General features: G+C 50.0%; 1 protein-coding gene across 3 annotated transcripts; it reads left to right on the forward strand.

The window, feature by feature from the left end:
- Positions 1 to 64: 64 nt before the first annotated feature.
- FAM234A (family with sequence similarity 234 member A) lies at positions 65 to 20,540 on the forward strand. 3 transcript variants are annotated; one of them, XM_053957132.1, is made up of 12 exons: positions 65 to 151; positions 6,326 to 6,628; positions 7,668 to 7,784; positions 7,961 to 8,149; positions 11,673 to 11,803; positions 14,643 to 14,772; positions 15,230 to 15,368; positions 15,658 to 15,798; positions 16,162 to 16,240; positions 16,669 to 16,821; positions 17,616 to 17,718; positions 17,862 to 20,540. In XM_053957132.1, exons 2-12 carry the CDS (start codon positions 6,370 to 6,372, stop codon positions 18,071 to 18,073), a joined length of 1,653 nt encoding a protein of 550 aa, XP_053813107.1. In that variant the 5' UTR covers positions 65 to 151; positions 6,326 to 6,369; the 3' UTR covers positions 18,074 to 20,540. The 3 variants fall into 3 exon arrangements, with proteins under 3 accessions (XP_053813107.1, XP_053813109.1, XP_053813108.1); XM_053957134.1 differs by lacking the exon at positions 65 to 151 and adding an exon at positions 2,876 to 3,375; XM_053957133.1 differs by lacking the exon at positions 65 to 151 and having other exon boundaries at positions 6,278 to 6,628.
- The last annotated feature ends 242 nt before the right edge of the window (positions 20,541 to 20,782 follow it).

Consider the following 20,782-nt stretch of genomic DNA (forward strand, 5'->3'; position numbering starts at 1 on the left):
GTTCTTGCGGGCTCTCCGCCCGCGCCGCCGCCGATACCGGACGGGCCGGGCCCCGCCGCACCGAGCGGAAGCGCTCCCTCCGCCGGACGTCACTTCCGCCGGGCGGAGGCGGGGATGGAGGCGGAAGTGACGGCGGCGGCGGCGGCGCGGGGTGAGTGCGGAGCGGGGCGGGCGAGGGCCGGGCCGGGCCGGGGGGGGACCCGGGGGTGCCCTGGGCCGCTCCTGACGCCTCCGTGGGTGCGCACCGAGAACATGGCCTTGTCCCCGGCCGCGTCCCCGCGATGGCACCGGGCGCTCGGGGAGCGGAGCCGGCTCCCGAAGCGTCCCCGCCGCCCGCGCGCTGCCGCCGGCTCCGGGAGCTTGGGGCTGGCGGTGGCAGCGCTGGGGTCGGTGCAGCCGCGGGGCCGGGGCTCTTGACGGGCCGGTTGTCCCGCGGCTGTGAGCGCTTGCAGCCCAGCCCTGCGGCCTTCCCTGCCGGCTCGGAGGGGTTTGCTGTCCGCCTTGAGCAGCTCAAGAAGTGTCCCCAAACCACAGCGAGAAGCCTGGGAAAGACTTTAATCCTTTTTTCCAAAGCCCCCAGTTGCTCCCTTTGATCCGAGCTCCTTTATCCCGAGGCTGGCAGCTGCAAGGGGGCCTGGGGAGTTGCTCTGGCAGCACCCGGGACTGCGGCTCTGTGCTTCAGGCACAGCAAGCCCCTCACCTCTGAGAGCTCAGCACGCCCACAGCCGCAGCGCTCCTCCTGGAGAGGCTTACAGTCCTCCCTTTCCCTCGCGAGCCCACAAGCCTGGCTTGCAGGCGTGAGTTACAGGGCTTCTGGCCGAATGAAAAATACTGCAATGTGTTCAGCATCAACCTCATTTCCAGCCTTTTCTCCTTATTTTGTAAGGCAGAAACGTCTTGCGTAACGGCTGGGAGAAGAGGGGCAGCCTGTCCTGCAGGGAGGGACTGGAGCCAGCCCTTCCTGGTACCTGGGCAGGATTGGGCTGCCTGTGGAGCTGAGAGGCTCCCCAGGGATGGGTGTGTGACGAGGGAGCTTTGCTCTGTGTGTGTGTGACAGAAAGAAAAATTCCATTTCTGGTGGGACCAAAGCAGTTTCTCTTGAAGGTGGCTGTGAAGGACAACAGCATCTGGAGGAGGGCTGTTGTTTCACAGAATCATGGAATGGTTTTGGTTAGATAATGAAGATTATCTTGCTCCATGGGCAGGGACACTTCTACTGGACCAGGTTGCTCTAAGCCCCATCCAACCTGGCCTGTGAACATTCCTTTCATGCTGCCATAAATCTCTCTAGGCTGTGCAGGAGGCGGCATGGAATTCTGACCTGTGGAGTGAGTGCCCCACCTAAAAAATGTACTTTTTTTGTCTTTTGAATAAACCCACATGAAATGACCACAGTCTTTTCCAGGGGGTTTTTATGCACAGAGATCTCTCCAGAACCCCTTGTGCGCTCAGTCTCTGGCAGTGAGGGATGTCACTGTGCTTCTGAGGCAAGAGGGCAGCCCTGTGGGGGAGGTGGGGGTGCCTGTGATGTGGGAGGTTCAAGCACCCTGCTGACAGCTGCCCTTGGAGCTGGCACAAGGGATCTGCAGCAGTTGGTGAGAGGAGTGGCTTGGACGCTGTGCAGCTTGTAAGGCCAGGGATGATGAATGATTGGTGTTTCTGCAGCTCAGTTGTTATTACTGACCTGACCTGTAATCAGTTCCACGCAGCTTTAATGCTGTTCTTCGTCTTAGATTTTTGATCTTCCCATTGCTCTCATGGAAATAATACTGGGTTTTGTTTTGCTCTTCCCTAAACAGTTTGAGTTTCTGTATTTGAACTCCTGTCTGTAATGAAAACTGCCCTCGATAAGAGTTTTCTCCTGCAAATGACAGATGTATCACTGGAGGGTTAAATGGCATTTCAGAAGAACCAGCTCCAGCAGGAGAATCCCAGAATGGTTTGATTTGGAAGGGCCCTTAAGACTCATCTCATTCCACCCTATGCCATGGGCAGGGACACCCTCCACTATCCCAGGTTACTCCAAGTCCTGTCCAACCCTGTAAACTTCCAGGGGTGGGGCAGCCACAGATTCTCTGGGAAACCTGTGCCATGGCCACGCCAGTCTTGTTGGTAGGGTTTGGATTACAAGCTGTGTCCTGAGAAAGGCCTTAGGGACATGCCAGGAGCAGAGGTGCCCCAGTGCCAGACAGGGATGGTCTCCTCAGGTCAGTGTCCCCAGCCAGCCCTTGGCTGTGACCTGATGTCAGGCAGGAGCTGTGAGCTGCAGATGACCCAGCAAAATGATAAGCTTGAGTGCAGCATACAGCCTGAGTGTCTTCAGGGGAGCAAAGCTCATTCTGGGAAATCTTACATGTTATTTCTTCTTGTCCTGATGTAAGTGGGACTGCAGAAAAAGGCACAAATGACCCGAGACTGAATGTCACAGCAGGTGACTGCCCTGCTGTGAGTTTGCTGCAATGTCACAGAGTGCATGGGATCAAAACCAGGCAGTCTGCTCATGGAAAATAGCTGTGATGGGAATGTTGCAGCTTATTCAGAGCAAAACCTGGCTCTTTTATCTTTATTGATTGCAGCTTGGGGCTTCAACAATTTCTGGTTGACAGGAAGGAAACCTCTGAGGTGCTTGAACTAAGCAACCAAACAGAACCAAACCAGCCAAATGCTGTGCTTGTGTTCCTGAAGTATCCAGTCAGAACCTGATTTCATCATTCTGTGGAAGACAAAAACAAAGACATCTGACCATTCAAAGACATTTGAACATCAAATCTAAGTTACAGTATGTTGCTAGAAATTTTCTGGGAAGAGCTGGTGTCTGGTGACATTCCAGATGCTGTGGTTTGGTGTTTCATGAGTGGAAAATGAGTTAAACCTTTCTAATGCACGAATCCTTAAATGGTTTCTTGTCACCAGATGACACAAGCAAAAATGACGCACCACAGCCTTGGTCACGATGAAGAGACTAATTTATTTTCTCTGACTCCAATCTTTTACAGTTCTCAAAAGATGCCAGTGGATTGGAGGGTGAGCGTGCCACCTCTCCAACGACACTGGACAAACTACCTGTACATCAAATTTCTCCGCCTCTATGAAAGAATGCAAAACAATAGGTTGTTTACAGAAAGTTGTGTGAGAAAGTTCTCTACAAGAATGTAAACTCAGAAGGCTTTAGAAAACTCTTGATAACCAGGGCGACAGTTTCTGACACCAATCTTCATCCACCTGACTGACTGAGATTCTCTGTGCTTGTCAGGCAGTTCTGTCTGACTGCTGCTGATGGTTTGTCCCTTGGGTTTAGTTGTGCAAGTGTCTCTGGTTTGAGGCAGATCAGATCTGTAAATTTGCACTGTGGATTTAGGAAACAGGACAGTGGAGGTGAGTAAAGCTGTGTTTGTCCTGTCCCTGTTGTTACTGTGGTACAGGAAGAGGTGTTTGTTCCCCCTCAGCTTGTGCTGAGGACTGCTCCCAGCTCATCCCATGGCTGGGGGAAGTAACCTTTAAAGCTTGGGAGCCCTGGAGTCTGAGATGCAGATCCTGGCTGTGCTGCCTCACTCCCTGGCCTGTGTGGGTTCAGTTTGGGTTTGTCACATGTGTTTTCTAATTATTTCTCGTTCTACAAGGTCTTTTTCCCATGTTTTCTCCTGTCCCCAGATCTACTGCATATAGTGTGTGTTACACTGCAGCAACACAGAATCCTGTCACTTTCTGCTCCCCTGAAAGGTGCCTGGATGTGTTGAACTTCCCAGCTGAGTTATTCTGTGTCCTCTTCCAGCAGGAGACAAGATGTCGGCTGCTAGAGGACAGTAAAACCATCTCAGATGCACACTATCATTTTCTGCTTGTCTTCAATTAAACTGATTACCAGCCCTCTTTGTTGTTGAGCTGGGGCCATTCCACATGCTGGCAGCATGTACTTTGGCAGCAGCAGGCACTGGGATTTCCTGCATTGTTTGAGCCTTGCCCATTGACCTTTGTGGTCCTCGTTCTGGCACCGCCTCTGCTCTGGCAGGGGTGCAAAGGGCATTATTCAAACCCTGAAAGAAAAGAGAGAGAATTGCTTTAAAGGCATTGAGGGCTCTTTGTGCTCGGTGGCTCCGTTGGGTCATCACTGCAAAAAAGAGAGGAATTACTGGGGTTGTCAGGATAATTACTGCTTTTTTATCGTTCTCATCCCAGTCTAGATGACAGTCCTGAGATTTATAGTGAGTCATAAAAATATGCCATCAATGCTGTGTTAGGTGGTGTCCCTTTTGGACAAAGAGGGGAGAAACCTGGGTTTGGTTCCTTTTGGGAAGTCTCATAGGTGCTGGTATGCCCTGGATCCTTCCCAGCTCTATACTGGGAGGCCGTGGAGGTTCTGCTGGAGAGGCTGGTGGGATTGTGCTGGAGCCCTGTTGCAGCCCTTGCTGTGGGTGCTGGTTTTGAGAAGATCCCCCTCTCCATGCTGCTGGAGATGGGCCCTCCAGGGACACACGAGCCACCTGCCCCAGCACAGGGGAGGTCACATAACTCACTCCTGCCACTGTCCCCATCGCTGTGGCCGTGGCTGCTCCACACCAGTAAATCACTTGCTCAGCCTGTGCCTGGAGCCTTGTACCTTGAACCTGCTCAAGGCCTGGTGCAGTAAAAGAGCAACACTCAGCTCGGGGCAGAGGCTGAAAGCACCACTTGATCTGTTGTTCCCCTTTCCATCTGGAGCCTTCCTACCCATCAGGTGCCTGCTGCCAGTCTAGGAATAGCCAGGCTTGTGTAGGTGTCCCTGGTGTGGCTGGTGGGCTGATGAGAAGGGCAGATGAAATCCTTGGAGTAAGATCTTTGGAATAACATGCACCTTCTGCATTATTGATTCGTTTGCATGGTATTGTGCAGGTTGAATTAAATTATCTGGAGTGAGATCCTGTACTTGATGTAGAACAAATGCCAGAGTGCTCGGGTTGGAGGAAATGCTTGTAAGTCCAGCAGGCTCTGAGGTTAAAGGGTTGACAGTGCCAGGCTGATCTGCTGATTCTGTGCCTCAGGCTTGCCTTGCCGTGGATCTGTCCCCCTGTGATTTGTGCCCAGAAGAGAAGAGCCCTCTGCAGTGGGACAGGGACAGCCTGGGGAGCCACAGCTGCTTGAAGGAGCTGAGCCTCCCCAGGGTGACTCATCTTGTGTTTCACAGAACTGTAAATGAGCTTGGGTAGAAACGTGAGACGCAGCGAGCCCTGTTGCTGCTGGAGTTGAAATCCCATGCTCTGCACTGTGTTGGTGCTGACTTTAAGCTCTTTTCTGCTGGGGAAGTAAATGGAAGTAAGTGGACAACCCAGACACGTGACTGCTGGGGCACAGTCATGGAAAATTGGCTTGGTTGTCGTGGTTATTTACTCTGATATAACTTTTCATAACACTGTCAAGCAGCTTTTTCCAAGCCTACTGGAATGTGTTATTCTTTATTTCTTCCCTTATGGTATTTTTTAAAGAAGCACTGTCAGAGATTCTGTATAAAACATGGATTTTTACTGTTGTTGTGGGTAATGACTTACAGGCTCCTCTAACTGACTAGGGCTCTTTCCCCCTCTTTTTTTAGCAAATTAGCACTGTTTATTGTTGTTGTAGCCCAAGGATATGATTTGTAGCAGGAGAGGCTATAATAGCAGTTGTTAACTCTTCCAGTCTGATGAAATCAGATTTGCCCGATTTTAGTCTCAACTCCTTCCTTGTTTTTCCTCTGGGGAGGGAAGTCATCACTCTTTTGACTTCTGCAGGGCTGGGCTGCTGAACTTACCCAGGGTTTCTCATGTAAGAAGGTGTTGAAGAGCTTTGGTTTGCTCCTATACAGAATACTCTGGTGTTTGTTTCTCTCTCTCCTGGGGAAGCTCAAGTGCACATTACAGTAGAGAACAGCCTTATGTTGGGATATAAAGGCCACAAGTGTTTCCTTTCACCTCCCCAGCTCAGAGTCAGGCTGACATACACGGGGAGGTGGCAACAAGTCTTTGCAACAAAAGGAGCTTTTGGGGTGTGTTTCTTGAGGGAGATCTGCAGACCAGTCAGTCCTTTCTGCGTGGGGTCTGTAGCTTTCTTTGTCCAGCTCTAGCAGAGTTGATTCCTCCTCTGGAGAAGAATTGGTGCTGTTCCTGCATTCCACGAAGGCTCTCCATTGCTCTGTGTGGGAGACCTCCAGCACCAGCAGTGTGTTGTATCCAGCTCTGTGACACTACACTGGTTTGCTCACCTCCCATTAAATGTTTCCAGTGTGAATATCAGGTAGTAACAGAATATTTTAATCGGTGTTTTAAAAATATGTTTCAAAATGTATTTTAACTTCTTTTTTCCATTGTTGCAGGTGAAGGGAGAGAAGGGTGTCTGAATACCGATGAATGAGCTGTGATGGATAACAAGGACTCAGAAGCTGAGATCCACCCTCTGAAGACTGAGGATGTAAAAGCTCAGGAGAACCATGAAAACTATGTGGAGAGGAGGATTGTCAAGTCCTCGGGGCTGTCCCGGCTGTCCCGGTGGCGCACTGCTGCCTTCTTCATCTCCCTGTTCCTCTGCCTGATCATTGTGTTTGCTTTCTCCTTTATCATTCCCTGCCCAGAGAGGCCAGTTTCAGAAAGAACATGGTTCCAATATTACAACAACGCAGGTGAGCTTGCTGCAGCAGAATAAATACTTACCAAGAGTCCTTTTCCTTTCTGTGCCATGGATTTGGGTTGTGGGCTGCTACCTAAGCACAACGTGGAGCCCGATCTGCAGGGAGCCAGAGCTGTGAATACCTGACCTGGATAAGCAATGGCCCATCATAATTGGAGTGGCCTTCCAGGAGGTGTTTACAGGATCCAGTGGAGAAATTAGATGCTGCTCTGAAGTGGTAACAAGGTACCAGGCTGGCCTCGATCACAAAAAAAGATATGAGAAAGGGTATCTGGGAATAAACCTCTGTTGAAGCTTGCTCTTTAAAATGTTCCCTTGGAGTTTGACCTGAGGTTGGAGGCAATTAGGCCTTTTTTCCTCTGTCACTTTGACTTTCTCCCTTTTCCCCATGGCCAACAGGAAGGGGAGAAGAATAATTCCATCTTGTTTTTTTTAATAAATTGCTCTGTAGTTATTATAGCTATTTTTATTCTGGTTGCTTTAGTTGGCTTTTCAGCCTGGGTCCTGCTCCCCAGTGGCTTGGCAATCGCTTCTGGGAGAGCTTTTCTTTAATCTTGTGTGCAGTAGGTTGTGCTGGATGTGCTGTAACTGCAGAGATAGTGCTCACAGCAGGGACTGAGCTGTGTGGTGCTGCAGACATCCCAGGTGCAGCAAAGCTGCTTTTAGCTGATAGAAAGATGGAGTATCTGGGTTTTGTAGGGCTTGGGTGGGGCTTCTTTATACTTTGAGAATAGCAGCCCCACTCCAAGATCACAGTTGTTCTTTGTTCAGCATAGTTCAAATTCTGGCTGCTTGCCTCTTAAAAAAGACATCCTCTAGGGGATAGCAAATTGAAAAAATTGTTTGGCAGTAACTTCCTGTCCTTGGTACTTGTGTACATTTTTTTTAATATAAAAGCCAATTTGTCCTGATGTTACACTATCCAGGATGGAGGCAGTGAGTAGGTCTCTAGGAATTTATGTTTTGCTCCAGCTTTCTCTGCTGTGGGCTAAGAAAATCCTCACCAGAGCCTGGCTTGTGTTCTCTTGCAGTGCCCTACCCGTTCCTTGCTATAGAAGATGTGAATGAAAACAAAGTACAAGATGTGCTCTTTGCTTTCAAATCCAGCAACGGCAGCAGCAGATTCAACATGTCCTGTCTGGATGAAGGTACCTGATCCAAAAATGCCTTCTAGTGAGGGCTGTCCTTTCCCTTCTAGTTCCAGTTAGTGACTGGGAGAGAAAACTGGGTGGGGAGAGGAGCTGGGTGAGTCCCAGCTCCTGGGTGGTGCAGGGCAGCAAAGGTGGGTGCAGGGGCAGCTGCCTGTGATACCTCTTGTCCCCAGGGCTGCCGTCTCCCTGTGCCTTCATTGCTGCGGTGTCTGGCACGAATGGCAGCGTGCTCTGGGAGAGCCCTGCTGCGGAGGACGTGCAGTGGCTGCAGTGTGGCATCCAGCAGCTGGGCACGGCAGCGGCCCCGGGCTGCCTCGTGGTGGAGAAGCCACTGTCCCTTACAGCAGTCAGCCTGCGCACAGGTGAGTGCCAGCAGGGGATGGGCCACTTGCTTTCCTCACCTGCAGGGGGGATGTCAGCGTGACATGACTGGCTGGTACATGAACAATGGGCACTGGGTATTTATTGTCTTGGAAGCCTTGCCAGAGCCGCTTGCTGGGCGTTGAGGAGCGTGTGCCCTCAGCCTCGCTGTTCCTGAGCTTTGGTGGGGGGTTGCGCTCTTTCATAAGACCAGTGTTCCAGCAGCTTTTGAAACAGGAGGAGCAGTCACTAGCCGTGAGTGTTACTTTATGCTCTCCAGGATTAGACACAAACCTGCACCTGCAACGTTTCCCAGTTATTTGTGTGTGCGTGCCAGGAGTGCCTGCTGTGGCAGGAGGAGTGGGAGTTCTAGGCATTTATGATTTTCAAGTTGTCAAGGAGAGCGCTTAGGATAAGTGCTTGCCAGTCTGTTTCAGTAGTCTACAATTCTGCCTAGCTCCTCTGGAAAGGTTTCTTCCTTTCTAAACTTAGAGGTGGAGAAATTCATCATCATCATCTTGCTTAATGTGGGTGGGGGTAAGGAGTGCCTGTACTACTTCAGGAACAATGATCATCTGCTGCACCTTGAACCCTCCTTGCTTGTGGAGCCTAAAATACATTTCCATTTTGGAGGTCACTGTTTCAAAGGTCTAAACAATATATGTTCTCCCTAGGATCCCATCCTTTGTATCTGGTATTAAACCCCTCACACCCTGTTTTCCAAAAATTGGAAAAAAGAAATAGCAAGAGGGACAGCTCTAAGAAATCTGAGGAAAATCTGGTGTAGCTTTAAATTTCCAGTGTATAGATGGAAGTGTAGATACACACTGAGCTAGAAAGTTTCTGTACCAACAAAGACATCAGCATTTCCCTCATGCTTTAGCACAGGTTATTTTTAGACTATTAATGAAGTAGTTACTTTCAGGTCAAAGTGTAGAAAGTTGGCTGTGGAGCCAAAGGCTTCTAACTAAAGACAGCCATAAAGGCAAGTGTGGAGAGAAGGAGCTAGGCTAAGCTACAGGTCACAGCAATACAGCAAAGAAAATATTCCATAGATAACTTCAAAGCAAGAGAGGAAAAAATGCATCAGATAGAAAAGTGAATAACACAGGAGTTTATTTAATGCCTTTTTGCTATTAAGTAGGTTAAAAATGGTTTCTGAGCTTTGCTGACTGGGGGTTAGGAGGGCAGAGCAGAATAAAATGTATTTAAATAGGCTAAATGTATTCAAAGAGGCGAAGTCTAACTTACATCACAGTGTGCTAAAAACAGTAGCCAGCACAATCTTTAGCTGTTAATGATTCATCATCGGGAGGATTTGGTGAGATTCCAGGGCTCTCAGGCTGTCTAGCCCCTGCCTGTAGGAAGATTGAAGGAGAGATAGGCAGATTATCATCTGAATGTGTCTGATGTGGTTTTGATCTTTAAATGCTGATAAAGTTAGTGGTGTTTTTATCAGTTGAAGTTGTGTTAAGTCCTGCTTTCTTCATTGCCACAAGGAATGACCAGAGTGGGCAGGAAGGGAAGTGTAGGAGTGCATGCTCCTGTTTGTGTGGGACATCTAACATTCCTGCTTGTTTATCTTACCAGCAAACTGGGACACATAGGAGCTTAAGATTAGCTGTTCCAGGTCAAAGCAAAAGTCTTTGTAGCTGTGTATTATTCCATCTCTGCCATAGCCTGAGACAGAGTCTCAAGAAAGAGGACAGGAGTAAGAGTTTTGTTACGCCTTCTCTCTTCACCTGATCCTCCAGCAGCCTGAACAGTGAGCCCTGTGGGTGGTTCTGGTCTCCTGAGGGATTGGGCAGAAAGGGCACCATGATGATCAGATGATGGAACTGCTTCTGTGTGAGAAATCACTAAATAAATAAACCAGAACTCCAACCTGGAGAACGTCTGACAGGGAGAAAAGTCTGTGTGTCCTCTGCATCTGCTTGAAGTGAGAGCTGAGCTCAGTCTTCTGAGTTCTGATTTTATTATTCCTTCCAGACCAAAAAAATCCAACCCTTTCACCCAGGTTAAATTTGCAGTCTAGGCACTTGCCTGATTTCCATCTTGGCTCCTCTTGCCGTGCTGGTGCGGTGACCCCGGGCCCTGAGGAAGCGCCGTGGCACTGCAGATGTCAGACATGGCAGTCCCATCTCCTGCTGATGGAGCAGGAGAGGATGGTTTCTGTGCTCTCTGTGGGCTGGGTTAGGGCATGGAAAACTTCTCAAGTGCTTGGTGTTGAATCCAGCTCAGTGTCACCTGTTTCTCTTAACTCAGACTGCTCTTTTTAGAGAATAAGATAATTTCTCCCAAACTCTGTCTGCTGTCTAACCACCAAAGATTAGAGCCTTCTGCACTGACAAGTACATTTCATTAGCCTGGTCTTACTCTTGTACCTTTGGACAGTCCTGAAGCTAGAATTTAAAACTTCTCTTCTTCCTCTGCCTGCTTATTTTCTTCGAGGGCAAAATTCTTTGCCTTCCCATGATTTCCTAAGGAAGCTAGGAAATCTGCTCTCTTCACTTCACATCTGTTGTCATAGTAACAAATCCATGTGGTTTTTTCAGTGTTGCAGTAAAAGCTTTGGAGCAATCCTACTAGAAATACAGCCTGCCTTAAATTATTGCAGACAGCATCAAGTAGTAATTCCTTGGCTTTCAGTCCAGCTGCCTTCCTGACAAGGAACAGATGATTACTTTGCATTCCTGAAATGATAATTGCTGTGTGTGATGCTGGGTAAAAGGGAGGGTAAACATTTGCCCTGGGAGCACCTAATCAGACACTGAAGTGTTCATTAAAAAAAAAAAAAAGAAAAAAAAAAAAAGAGCAGTGTCCTCCCTGCCAGATTCCACTGCAAATTCCACTGGTTGGTCAGTGACAGGAAAGTGGCCCACAGCCGTGGACAATGGATGGATAGAGCCACTCAACTGGCCTGGAGCTGTTGAAGAGAAACCCACACCAGCCACCCCCTGTTTTTATAAAAAGAAAAGCTTTGTTACCTCAGTTTACAAGCAAGTTTGGGTGTGTGTGTTCTTCAAACAAGGGAGAGGTGGGATGTGGCCTGAGTTGTGGCTAGTCATGTCAGTGGAGAAACATCTGCAGGAACATCTGCAGGAGGCAAGTTGCAGCAAAGAAGGTTCTGTCAGGAGTTGCAGCAGCACTGGTCAGAATTCAGCTGCTTTATGGTCTCAAAATGTCTGTGCAGATTTAAGTGCACAGCAGCAGGGATTTAGATCACAGCAAAGGCTTCTCCATGCCATGAACAGGCTGGGAAGCTTGTTAACCAAAGGCACAAGGGAAGCAAGCTGTTCTTTGTGCCAGGGTGTTTGGGTGCATTCCTGCAGGCAGCTAGGATTGCTTTCCAATGTAAGATGAAACTGTGGATACTGGGATTCATTGGGAATGCAGAAAAGCAAGGAAGTACCCTGTGATTAGCATAAATGTGGCTGGTTTGTGGTGCTGATGGGCTGGAACAGGAGCATTATTAACCTTTCAACCTAAGATGCCTTTTAATGATTGTTTCCCACTGTGTTCCAGGGGAAGTTCTGTGGAGGCAATCCCGTGACTTTGGAGCTAATTATACTGTGCTGACTCCTTTATCAGTGATTCCAGATGTGGATAATGATGGAGTTCAGGACCTGATAATCTTTATTACTAAAGAAGGCCAGGTATGTCATCCTGAAGCTCTGATAAGCCCTGTGGCTGCCACAGAGGATGGCAGGAATGCTGTTTATTTCCACCTTGTAGCCTCAGAGGAAGTGTCCAGAGGCCTCTGGTTTCTCTGGGTTTGGGGTGGGTTCTTTCCCACCCACCAGAGATGTACTCCCAGATCAGCACAAGTGTTTTATGGTTTGAAAAAATGAAATAAATCAAAGAGCTGGGCAGCAATCCCTCCCCCTTTTCAGTGTGCTCTCCTCACTGCATGTTCCTGTGCTGTCTGGGGAGTGAGCTGGGGCAAGATGAGCTTGCACTTTTCTGCTTCTCTGCTTAGAGAAGTGGAAGTGAACAAACCTTGACAGCTTTGGCTCTTAGATCAAAGCACAGCTGACAGTCAGTGCTTTTGTACCAGCACTGCCCTTTTCTGATCCCTGCCCTCTCTCTGCCTGTGGTCTGCTTTGCACTGCTCTTCCCAGTGTCACTGTGCTGGTCAATTGTGATCCAAGTTCATTTAGTGAAACAGCTGCTGGTGGTATTATCTCCCTCCAAATACTACTTCTCCCATTTCTGGGAGGAGGAAAGTCATGTAGCTAGAACAGTTTTTCTGCTAAAACATCTACATCCATCATGGAGTGGCACAGCATTGTCTGTATGCCCAGTCTGTCCTGTCCAAAGCGCACAAGTTACAGCTCCCTCTGGGTCTGATGGGAGCAGTGGGAGCCCCATGTCCTCATACCAGAGCCATGGAATCATTAAGGTTGGAAGAGCCCTCTGAGATCATCGAGTGACCAACCACAGCCCGGAGCACTGAGTGCCACCTCCTGGCTTTCCTTGGACACCTCCCACAATGGTGACTCCACCACCTCACTGGGCTGCCTCTTCCAATGTTTAACAACTCTTTCTGGGAAGAAATTCCTCCTGATGTCCAACCTGAACCTCCCCTGGCACAGCTTGAGGCCATTTTGCTTTGTCCTGTCCCTTTTCCCTTGGAGCAGAGCCTGACTCCCAGCTGGCTGCCCCCGCTTGTCGGGGAGTTATGGAGAGTGAGAAGGTCCCCACTGAGTCTCCTTTTCTCCAGGCTGAGCCCCCCACAGCTCCCTCAGTTCCACCTTGCAGCACATGTGCTCCAGACCCTTCCTCAGCTCTGTTCCCTTCCCTGGACCTGCTCCAGCACCTCAGTGTCCTTTTGGAATTGAGGGGCCCAGAACTGGGCACAGCAGTCGAGGTGTGGCCTCACCAATGCCCAGTACAAGGGCAGAAACACTTCCTTGGCTCTGCTGGCCACCCTATGGCTGGTACAAGCCAGATGCCATTGGCCTCCTTGGCCAATGTACTCCACAAGAAAATAGGGTTTTGCTGTCCAAGGCATTGTTGTTGCCAGAGTCATCAGAAATTCTATCTTCTCCACCTCCTACAGTTCTCTCTGTTTCCTTTCCTCCTTGCTTTTGCTATCCCAGTTATCTCAAGACTTTTGTTTTTTTTAATCTTAGGCAGCCAAGAAAAGTTTGAATGTAGCCTCTGTTCTGCAAGACTGCCTTTTGATCTGTTTTCCATTTAAGCTCTCTTGCTATCTTGGTATGAAATCCCTTCCTCCCTCTGGATTTGGCAAGCACTCTGCCAACTTAAGGAAAGTATGTTCTCTTTTGAGAAATCACGCAAATGTAGGAGCTGGAGTGGAGCTCTGCAGCTTGGAAAGGACTGGTCAGAAGGGAGATTCAGCACTCAATAGAGGAGCTTTGTAGCTATCAAGGGCTGCATTTGAAAGAGCTGTGAGCAGTCTGTAGAAGGGTCTGTGTGCAGGGGGTTAGATGCAGCATTTCCAGAGAATCACATTGACCCCCACCTGCTGCAAGCTTCAGCACAAACACGTCCCAGAAAATGTGCTGGTTTTCAGGATCCGTCTCCTGCAGCAGCACAGAGGGGTTGGCAGTGCAGCAAGGCAAATGTTGTGTTTTCTCATTCCCTGTGTAAATACCCCTGGCTGTCACTGTCCCGGGGCAGCCACTGGACCAGTGAAGGTGCAGCTGATCTACCAGAGCTGGTGTGTGTCTCCTCCCAGTGCGGGAGGCTGGGAATAGCTGGTGGATGTGCTGTTCTCCCTCTCCAGTTGTGTTCTCATTCTCCCTTTGTCACCTGCCAGACTCCAGATTTGCTTTGGGAGCAGCAGATTTCCTTTGCTTTCCCAGTCCCTCCCTCTCAAGGTAGAGGGAAGGGTTCCTGCCTGACTGCACATGTCTGATGGATGCTGTTTCTCTTGGTTTGATGTTTCATTTGTTCCTAAAGTCCATTGCACTCCCCAGACTCTGACTGTTGCTCAGACAATAAAATCTGATTCTGACTTTAACCTTTATTTCCTGGGTGAAATGTTTTTATTGAATTTTGTTACCCTGCACAAAGAATAGGAAAAAACCTATCAGCTCTTTTATCTTCTTGGACTCACATGAGCCTAAGGAGGAGTAGATTAGGACACTTAAAACATTTAGTGGAGCTGCCATTTGAAGCCAGGTTTCCCATGTCCATATGCTGCATTGTTCCCGACATTAGGTCATCTCCATCTTAGGCTTGAATGGACCTTTGCTGTCCTTACAGAGCTCGGGCTGCTGTTCCACAGTCCCAGTCTGTAAGGAGGAGGGTGAGTGACAGAGGTAGCAAATTCTCAGAGCAGGTGGCTATGCTGGAAGTGATTTTCAAACTTCCAGAAGAATTCAGAGCAGAGGTGTCACTGAACTCATGCTCACTCCTCCAAAACCAGGGAGAGATTTCCCATCCAAGCCTGTGCTGCTCCCGTTCAGTTGCTGTTCAGTACCAGCTTTAACCTTGTTGGTTGTCTTTAATCCCTTCCCTGCCTAGGTGAAGATCTTCATCCATTCAGGAAAAACTGGCCAGCAGATCGGCTCCATGGGCAGCCTGAAGGTGGATGGCATCGCTCGCTACGTCAGGCTGCAGCTGCGCTCCTCCTCCTACTTCCTTTTCTACACAGGTACAGCTCTGCTTGGGAATTCAGTCTGAAAGAGTGATTGTAGCTGAGATCAGGGTTAGTAAACATCATCTGAGAGTGTGTTTTGCATTCTTACAAGCTGTGTGGAGCTTTCACCTAGTCAAAGAGCTGTTCGGGACCAAGAGAAGGGGGGGGCTTCTGCTTAAACTGCGGTTTGTTATGTACTGTAGTGATTTTATTTAACAAATGTCAAGCATGAAAGGATTAGGCAGTCATTTATAGCAAATGATTACTGTGGAACACTTGGATTATGAACAGATAAAATGTTAAAAGCATTCAATAGAAGGCTTGAGTCTCAAAATACCACTACAACTCTATGATGCAAGCCCTAAAAATATAGTTAATCTGACAGATCTGGAAAATCATAGAGTTCAGAGCAAGGGCAGGATAACTTATCTCTCTCATTCTTGCTTCTTTTTTATTTATTATTTTTACACAGAGAACTCTCTCTATGCATATTCCCTGGAAGATCTGTGCAGTTCAGTAGTTGGGGTGGAAGTTAAGCTTCTCAACTTCCAGCCGGATTCTCACTGGGAGAGGCACGTTGACCATGCCACGCACCGCTTATCCCTTCTCAGGTGTGAGGTTATGTCTTGGAGGCTGGTGGAGTGGGGGGTGCTGGTGTTCCTGACAGGATGGCTTGGTGGGACTTTGTTCTCTCCTGGCTATGTGATTTTTGGACTAGGAGCACATCTAAAGTTCAGGGCAAGGGTTGGTGTTAATGGCTTCATCAGGGTTTCACAGAAAAGCAGAGAAAGCACGTTGAGGTTTCCTATTTGGATTTACTGTGCATGGAAAGAACTCCAAACTTCACAGTAAAACCATGCATGGTCTAAAAAGCTTAATCATTTCTCTGTCCTTGTTCAGATTTGGAGACATTCACTACCTGACAAAAGTTCCTGGGCACTCAAGGGACAACATCTTGGTTGTGGACTCAGAGATGGCTACACTGATCAACACAAAAGATCTCCACATTGTGTGGACCCTCAATGTGTCCCGTGTTTTGAGGTAGTGTTCTCAGTGTGGGCTGGATGTGGCATTTCCAGATTCCCAGCAACAGCAGTGTCCTGCTGATTTGTAGATGCAATTTTTTTTCTGCTTGGGTCATATCTTGATCTTGCTTGTTGTGTTGTGTCCCCTCAAATGCTGGGAGCTGCTTCAGGAGGGAGGAGCTCAGAGCTTTGCTTCCTCATTTTGTGCCTGCTGTGGTCTAGCTGGGCTCAGAGTTGGGTGGTACCAGGCCAACCCAATGTTGTGGCAGTCAAGTCTCTTGCCAGGGCAGGTGTGGGAGGGTAGAGGCAACAGGGAAAGCAAAGTGTACCCAACCATCAGGGTGGGTTCAGATCTGTCCCTGCTCTTTCTCTCCCTCAGTGAGCCGCTGCTCGGTTACTACAAACCCGATGCCAATGGTATTGTCCTGGAGAGTGAAATTGGACCCAACAGGAAGAAGGTTTGAAATTTCTTCCTTTTAACTTCCCATTTCTCTGTATGTCACAGCTCAAGCAGGAATTGAGCCAAGGACAGTTGGTGGGATGTGTTCCCTCTGGCTGATTTTAGGAAGCTTTAAGCTGTGAAAGGATCTCTTTCAACAGGTTATTGAAGCCAGCTCAGGCACTTTAATTCTCTTCTCAGCAAGAGGCTTCAATGACAGAACTCTGAACCCCTTGATGTAGCTGCAAAACTTGTGATTTTACTCTTAACATGGTCAACCCCAGGTCTCACAGCTCTGTGATGCTCTGCTTCACATATTTCCTCATCTTTCCATGTGTCACATACTTGTTCCCATAGACAGTGTGAGGAGAGACAGCTGACCTGACTTTTCTCTCATGACTTGTGAGATGCCTTTGTCATGAGTTCCTTTTCTTTCTTCCCTGCTAGGTTATGATTGTTGAGAGTGAATCTGGAGCAATCCAATGGGAGCTGAAGCTGAACTCAGGACCAGGGAGCCCTGGCCCAGCCACACTTCCCACTGCGGATCACCGCTCCACCTTCCTCATGTGGGGGGACTACCAGGAGCCAGGCAATGAGACAGTGAGTGCTGCTGCTGAGGGCTGCTCTTCTCCAGGCTTTGGGCCAGAATGGGGTGGAGTTACCCCCTTTCTTACAGTGTTGATATTCCCATCTCTCTGTGCCACTGGCACTGCAGCCTCATGCACTGGGTGTGGGGTCAGTGTCCACAGCCGTGTCCCTGCAGGTGGTGGTGGCACCGGCGGCTTTTGTCATCCTCAGCCTGGTTATGTAGAGAAAATTAAATTGGTGGCTGTGTGAGCAAAGTCGCTGCCCTGCCTTGGTGTGGCACTGTAGGTGAGGTGGGAGGCTTCTGGCCTGGCACCTCTGGAGTTGCTGCTGTTTTCCTGAGAGCCTCCCATGGCAGCATTGCATGCAGTGATCTCTGTGGCCATGTGAATATCCTCTCTGTGCCCCAGGCAGCCTCAGGCAGCTTCAGTGCACAGCTCAGCTGCTTGCAGAGCCCTCGGGGCAGTAGTGGCAGGCAGCACTGGTGACAGTTTGTGTCTCAGAGGCTGCTGAAGCACCAGCTGAGCTTCCTCTGCTTTCCTTGCTTGCTCTGCCAGCCCTGAAGCAAAAATCTGTCTCCTGCCTGCAGCAGACAGGCCAGCTATTTGCAGGAAGCTTGGGGTGGGAAGGAGAGCAGCAAAATCCCAGCACTTGTTCTAATGGCATCGGTCAGGATGAGCTGGGCTAACACGGGCAAGTGTCTGGCTGGGTGTATCCTGTCAAGTGTGAGTAATAGCTGAGCCTGGTACTGGTGTTGTCTCTGGGATAACGTGTGAGTCTGTGTCCTGATAGTGTCCTGTTGTTTGCAGAGACACAGAGTTCCTCTCCAGAAGCTGTACCTTTTCCATCCTTCCTACACTAATGTCCTGTTGGAGCTCCGCAACAGCACCGACCAGATAATTGCATTCACTGGTAAGTCCCCTCCTCGCAGCCCTCCAGCGAGGAGCTGCAGGAGAACACTGGTCCCTTCCTGGCCCCTGTGGGTGCTGTTGGGTGTGCTGGCCAGTCCGGGCACAGGAGGCTGAGGCTGGATTTCCATGTGTTCCATGTTGCAGCGGCGCTGTTCGAGCGGAGCCATCACGCCTGCTATGTGCTGCTGCGGGGCCCCCAGCCCGGCGAGGGGCCGGGCCCCGTGTCCCTGATGAAGAGGAAGCTGAAGGAGGATGTGGCAGTGAGCAGGGTGATCTGGCTGCGCCGCACGGCCGGGGACGACGAGCAGCACATCCGGGACCGCCTCTACAGGATGCGATTCCAGAGCCGAGATTGAGCTGGCCGAGGAATGGGGAATGGGGAGAGGCTGCCTCTGCTCTGCAGCCGTGCTCTCAACAAGCCCAGAGCCTGCATTCCCATGGGAAGCTGCCTTTCTTGATCTGCAAACCAAAGCGTGGCTGGCAGGGAAGCACTCCCAGTGTCTAGGGATACCCAGGCTGTGGGGGCAGCTGCCAGAGTGTCTGTCCTCAGAGCTGATGGGACTCCAGTGCTTGGCCACCACTGAAGTGTCATCAGCTCAGGGAGGGGGGCTTTTCCCCTCCATCCCTTTGTGCCCACAGAGCTGCGCTGACTCAGGAGCATGTCTGGATGAAAACGTGTACTTGCTGAGGTGCCAGAATTGATGATTTCTGGGATGTCTGAGAAGTGGAGTTGGATGTCTGGGAAGTGGAGTTTGCTGTGTGGTGTTTGCTGTTAGATTTCCTTTCTGAGTCAGCTCTCCTGGTTGGGGAGAAGTGCTTGGCTGCAAGTTGATTTGCAATTACCCTCTCCTGGATTTGAGCCGTGCTTCAGTAGTGGAGGGGGTGTGTGGTGACCCCAGCCATGGCTGTGGTGTGTCTGGTGTCACTTGGGCCAGCAAAGCACAGGTTAAAGTGTCATTCTACTTAGCAAATGGCCTTTTCTCCCAAGAACAGCCCCATGTGTCCTACTCTGCAGTCACCAGCCTACCTGTGTCTGTGTCCTCTGCTGCTTCTTTCCCAGCCAGGCTGTGCAGTGTTGGTGGCACTGAGCTGGTGGGAGCTGGTCTCCCACCTGATGGATGCATCAATGTTCCTCCCTTCCCTGAGTCTGCTTAGAGGTGGTGAGAGATCCACCCTGAGCCTAGGCTGGCTGGTCCTTGGAGGTACCACCACCACCTCCAGAGGATCTGGCTTGAGTAGAATTGCACTTTAACCTTTTCTGGGAGCTGGGATTGCTGCTCTGGGAAGCCCTGTACCCAAGTGGCAGTGCCAGCACCCTGCTGCCGGGAGGTGGGCAGGAGCTCTGTGCTGCCTCCCTGCCCTTGGAATTGAAGTGATGCTGGGTGAGGATCCTCGAGCACTCTTCTCTCTGCCCAGTCTGGTATCCCAAGGGGATGGGACAGGTTGCTGTATGAAGATGACATGTTTGTCCTGGAGATCTGTGTAGCACCATGAGGTGTTTGCTCTGCCCTGTCCTGATGGGTGCCAGTGCAGGCTGTAGAAACAAGGTGCAGGGCCTTGAAAACAGTTTGAACCAGCTACTCAGTCCTGAAAGTAAAAATAGGCCTAAAAATAACGTCTCTCAGGCTCTGCAGTGCTGGAGGGGGTTTGGCCAGTTCCTCCCTCCCTTACTGAGTCTGACAATGGGGGATGTGTAGAAACACTGTAGGATGGGAATGTGCAGCATCAGGCATCAGCTCTTCCCTTCAGCCACTGCTGAGCCCAAATGTGCCACTGGGCACCTGCTGTCACCAGCTCACAGCACAGCCCCAGCCCTCCCAGGCTGACAGCACAGGGAGCTGGGCTGCCTGGACACCTCCTGCTTCCAGCTGACCTGTGGCTGCCTAAAGGGTGCCCTGTCTCCTCTGACCCATGACCCATATCCTGGGCAGCCAAGGGAGCCAGGCCTGGGGTGTCCAGCTGTGCAGGAAGCCAGGGATGCTCTCTGCAGAGTGCTCCCCAACCTTCAAAGCACCCTGGGCTCAAAATTATGGGGTTGCTCCTGTGCTTCTCTTCCCAGCTGTTTTCTGAGGGAGTGTAGGAGTGCAGGGAGGTTCCCCAGCTGTGTCCCCCAGCTTGGGTTTCCTCTTTGCTCAGCACCTTAGGCCTGACAGCCCCTCCAGGTCTCTGTGCCACTGTTGCAGCCATAAGAGGGCTGGATTGAGGCTGCCCTTCAGCAGCTGGGGCAGGGCACAGGGCAGGGGAGCCTCAGGCTTGCACTGTAGTCCAGCCTGAGTGCTGGATGTGGATTATTTCCTGCTGAGATTCCCGTGGCCAGGAGCAAGGGGAGTGCCTGGGGTACAGCCTGGGCTGCACTCTCACTGCACTCTCGCTCCTCAGATCCCTACCCAGACCTGACCTTCCCATAGGCACACTGAATGTTCCTTGAGGAGAGCTGGATTTTCAGCTCTGTGGAAAATTTTCAGCTCTTTCCTGGCTTTAAGCTGTCCAGTAATGTTTCTGGACAGTTTGGAAACGCGGATTTCACCGTGGCAGCTCAATTAAACGCATCAGTGCCAAACCAGCACCTTCTTAACAAAACCAGTCTGTTTTCAGCTTATTTCCTGTGTAATTGGTTTTTTTGCAGTATTTAATGAATGACTTTGTGCCTTGATTCAATAACTCAGCTGGGTGGCAATGGCTATATCACTGTGTTACGTGTTAGTGTGGTTTTTAACACTGAGACTGTTTGGTTTGGTTCTTTAACTTATTGCAAATTGTGCTGTACAGGACTTGCTCTAACCGGAATGGTTTCAATAAATCCTCTTTTGCATTGTTTGTAAATGGTGCCCTGCTTTGGTGTTGCAGGTTACACAAGACTTTGAGATTTTTTGACAGCCCTTTGAGTGACCTCCCCAAGGCAGAACGCCCCTCCTTGGGAGGGATCCTGGAGTGCTGGTGATGCTTTGGTGGCTGAGGTGCTGCCTGCTGCCCTGTCCTACTGCAGGCAGGTGATGGAAAAGGGAGAAGGCAGCGTGTGGAGAGAGGCTGGAGTTAGATAACAAGTCTGGGCCAGCCAGCCCATC

This window comes from Vidua chalybeata, chromosome 16, assembly GCF_026979565.1.
Source record: "Vidua chalybeata isolate OUT-0048 chromosome 16, bVidCha1 merged haplotype, whole genome shotgun sequence".
Lineage (NCBI taxonomy): Eukaryota > Metazoa > Chordata > Aves > Passeriformes > Viduidae > Vidua > Vidua chalybeata.

Excerpts from the sequence above, each read along its gene's own strand:
- FAM234A (XM_053957132.1), top strand. The coding sequence starts at position 6,370 with ATGGATAACAAGGACTCAGAAGCTGAGATCCACCCTCTGAAGACTGAG. Across the intron at positions 6,629-7,667 it reads CCAATATTACAACAACGCAG|TGCCCTACCCGTTCCTTGCT; the intron begins GTGAGCTTGCTG and ends GTTCTCTTGCAG. Across the intron at positions 14,773-15,229 it reads CTACTTCCTTTTCTACACAG|AGAACTCTCTCTATGCATAT; the intron begins GTACAGCTCTGC and ends ATTTTTACACAG.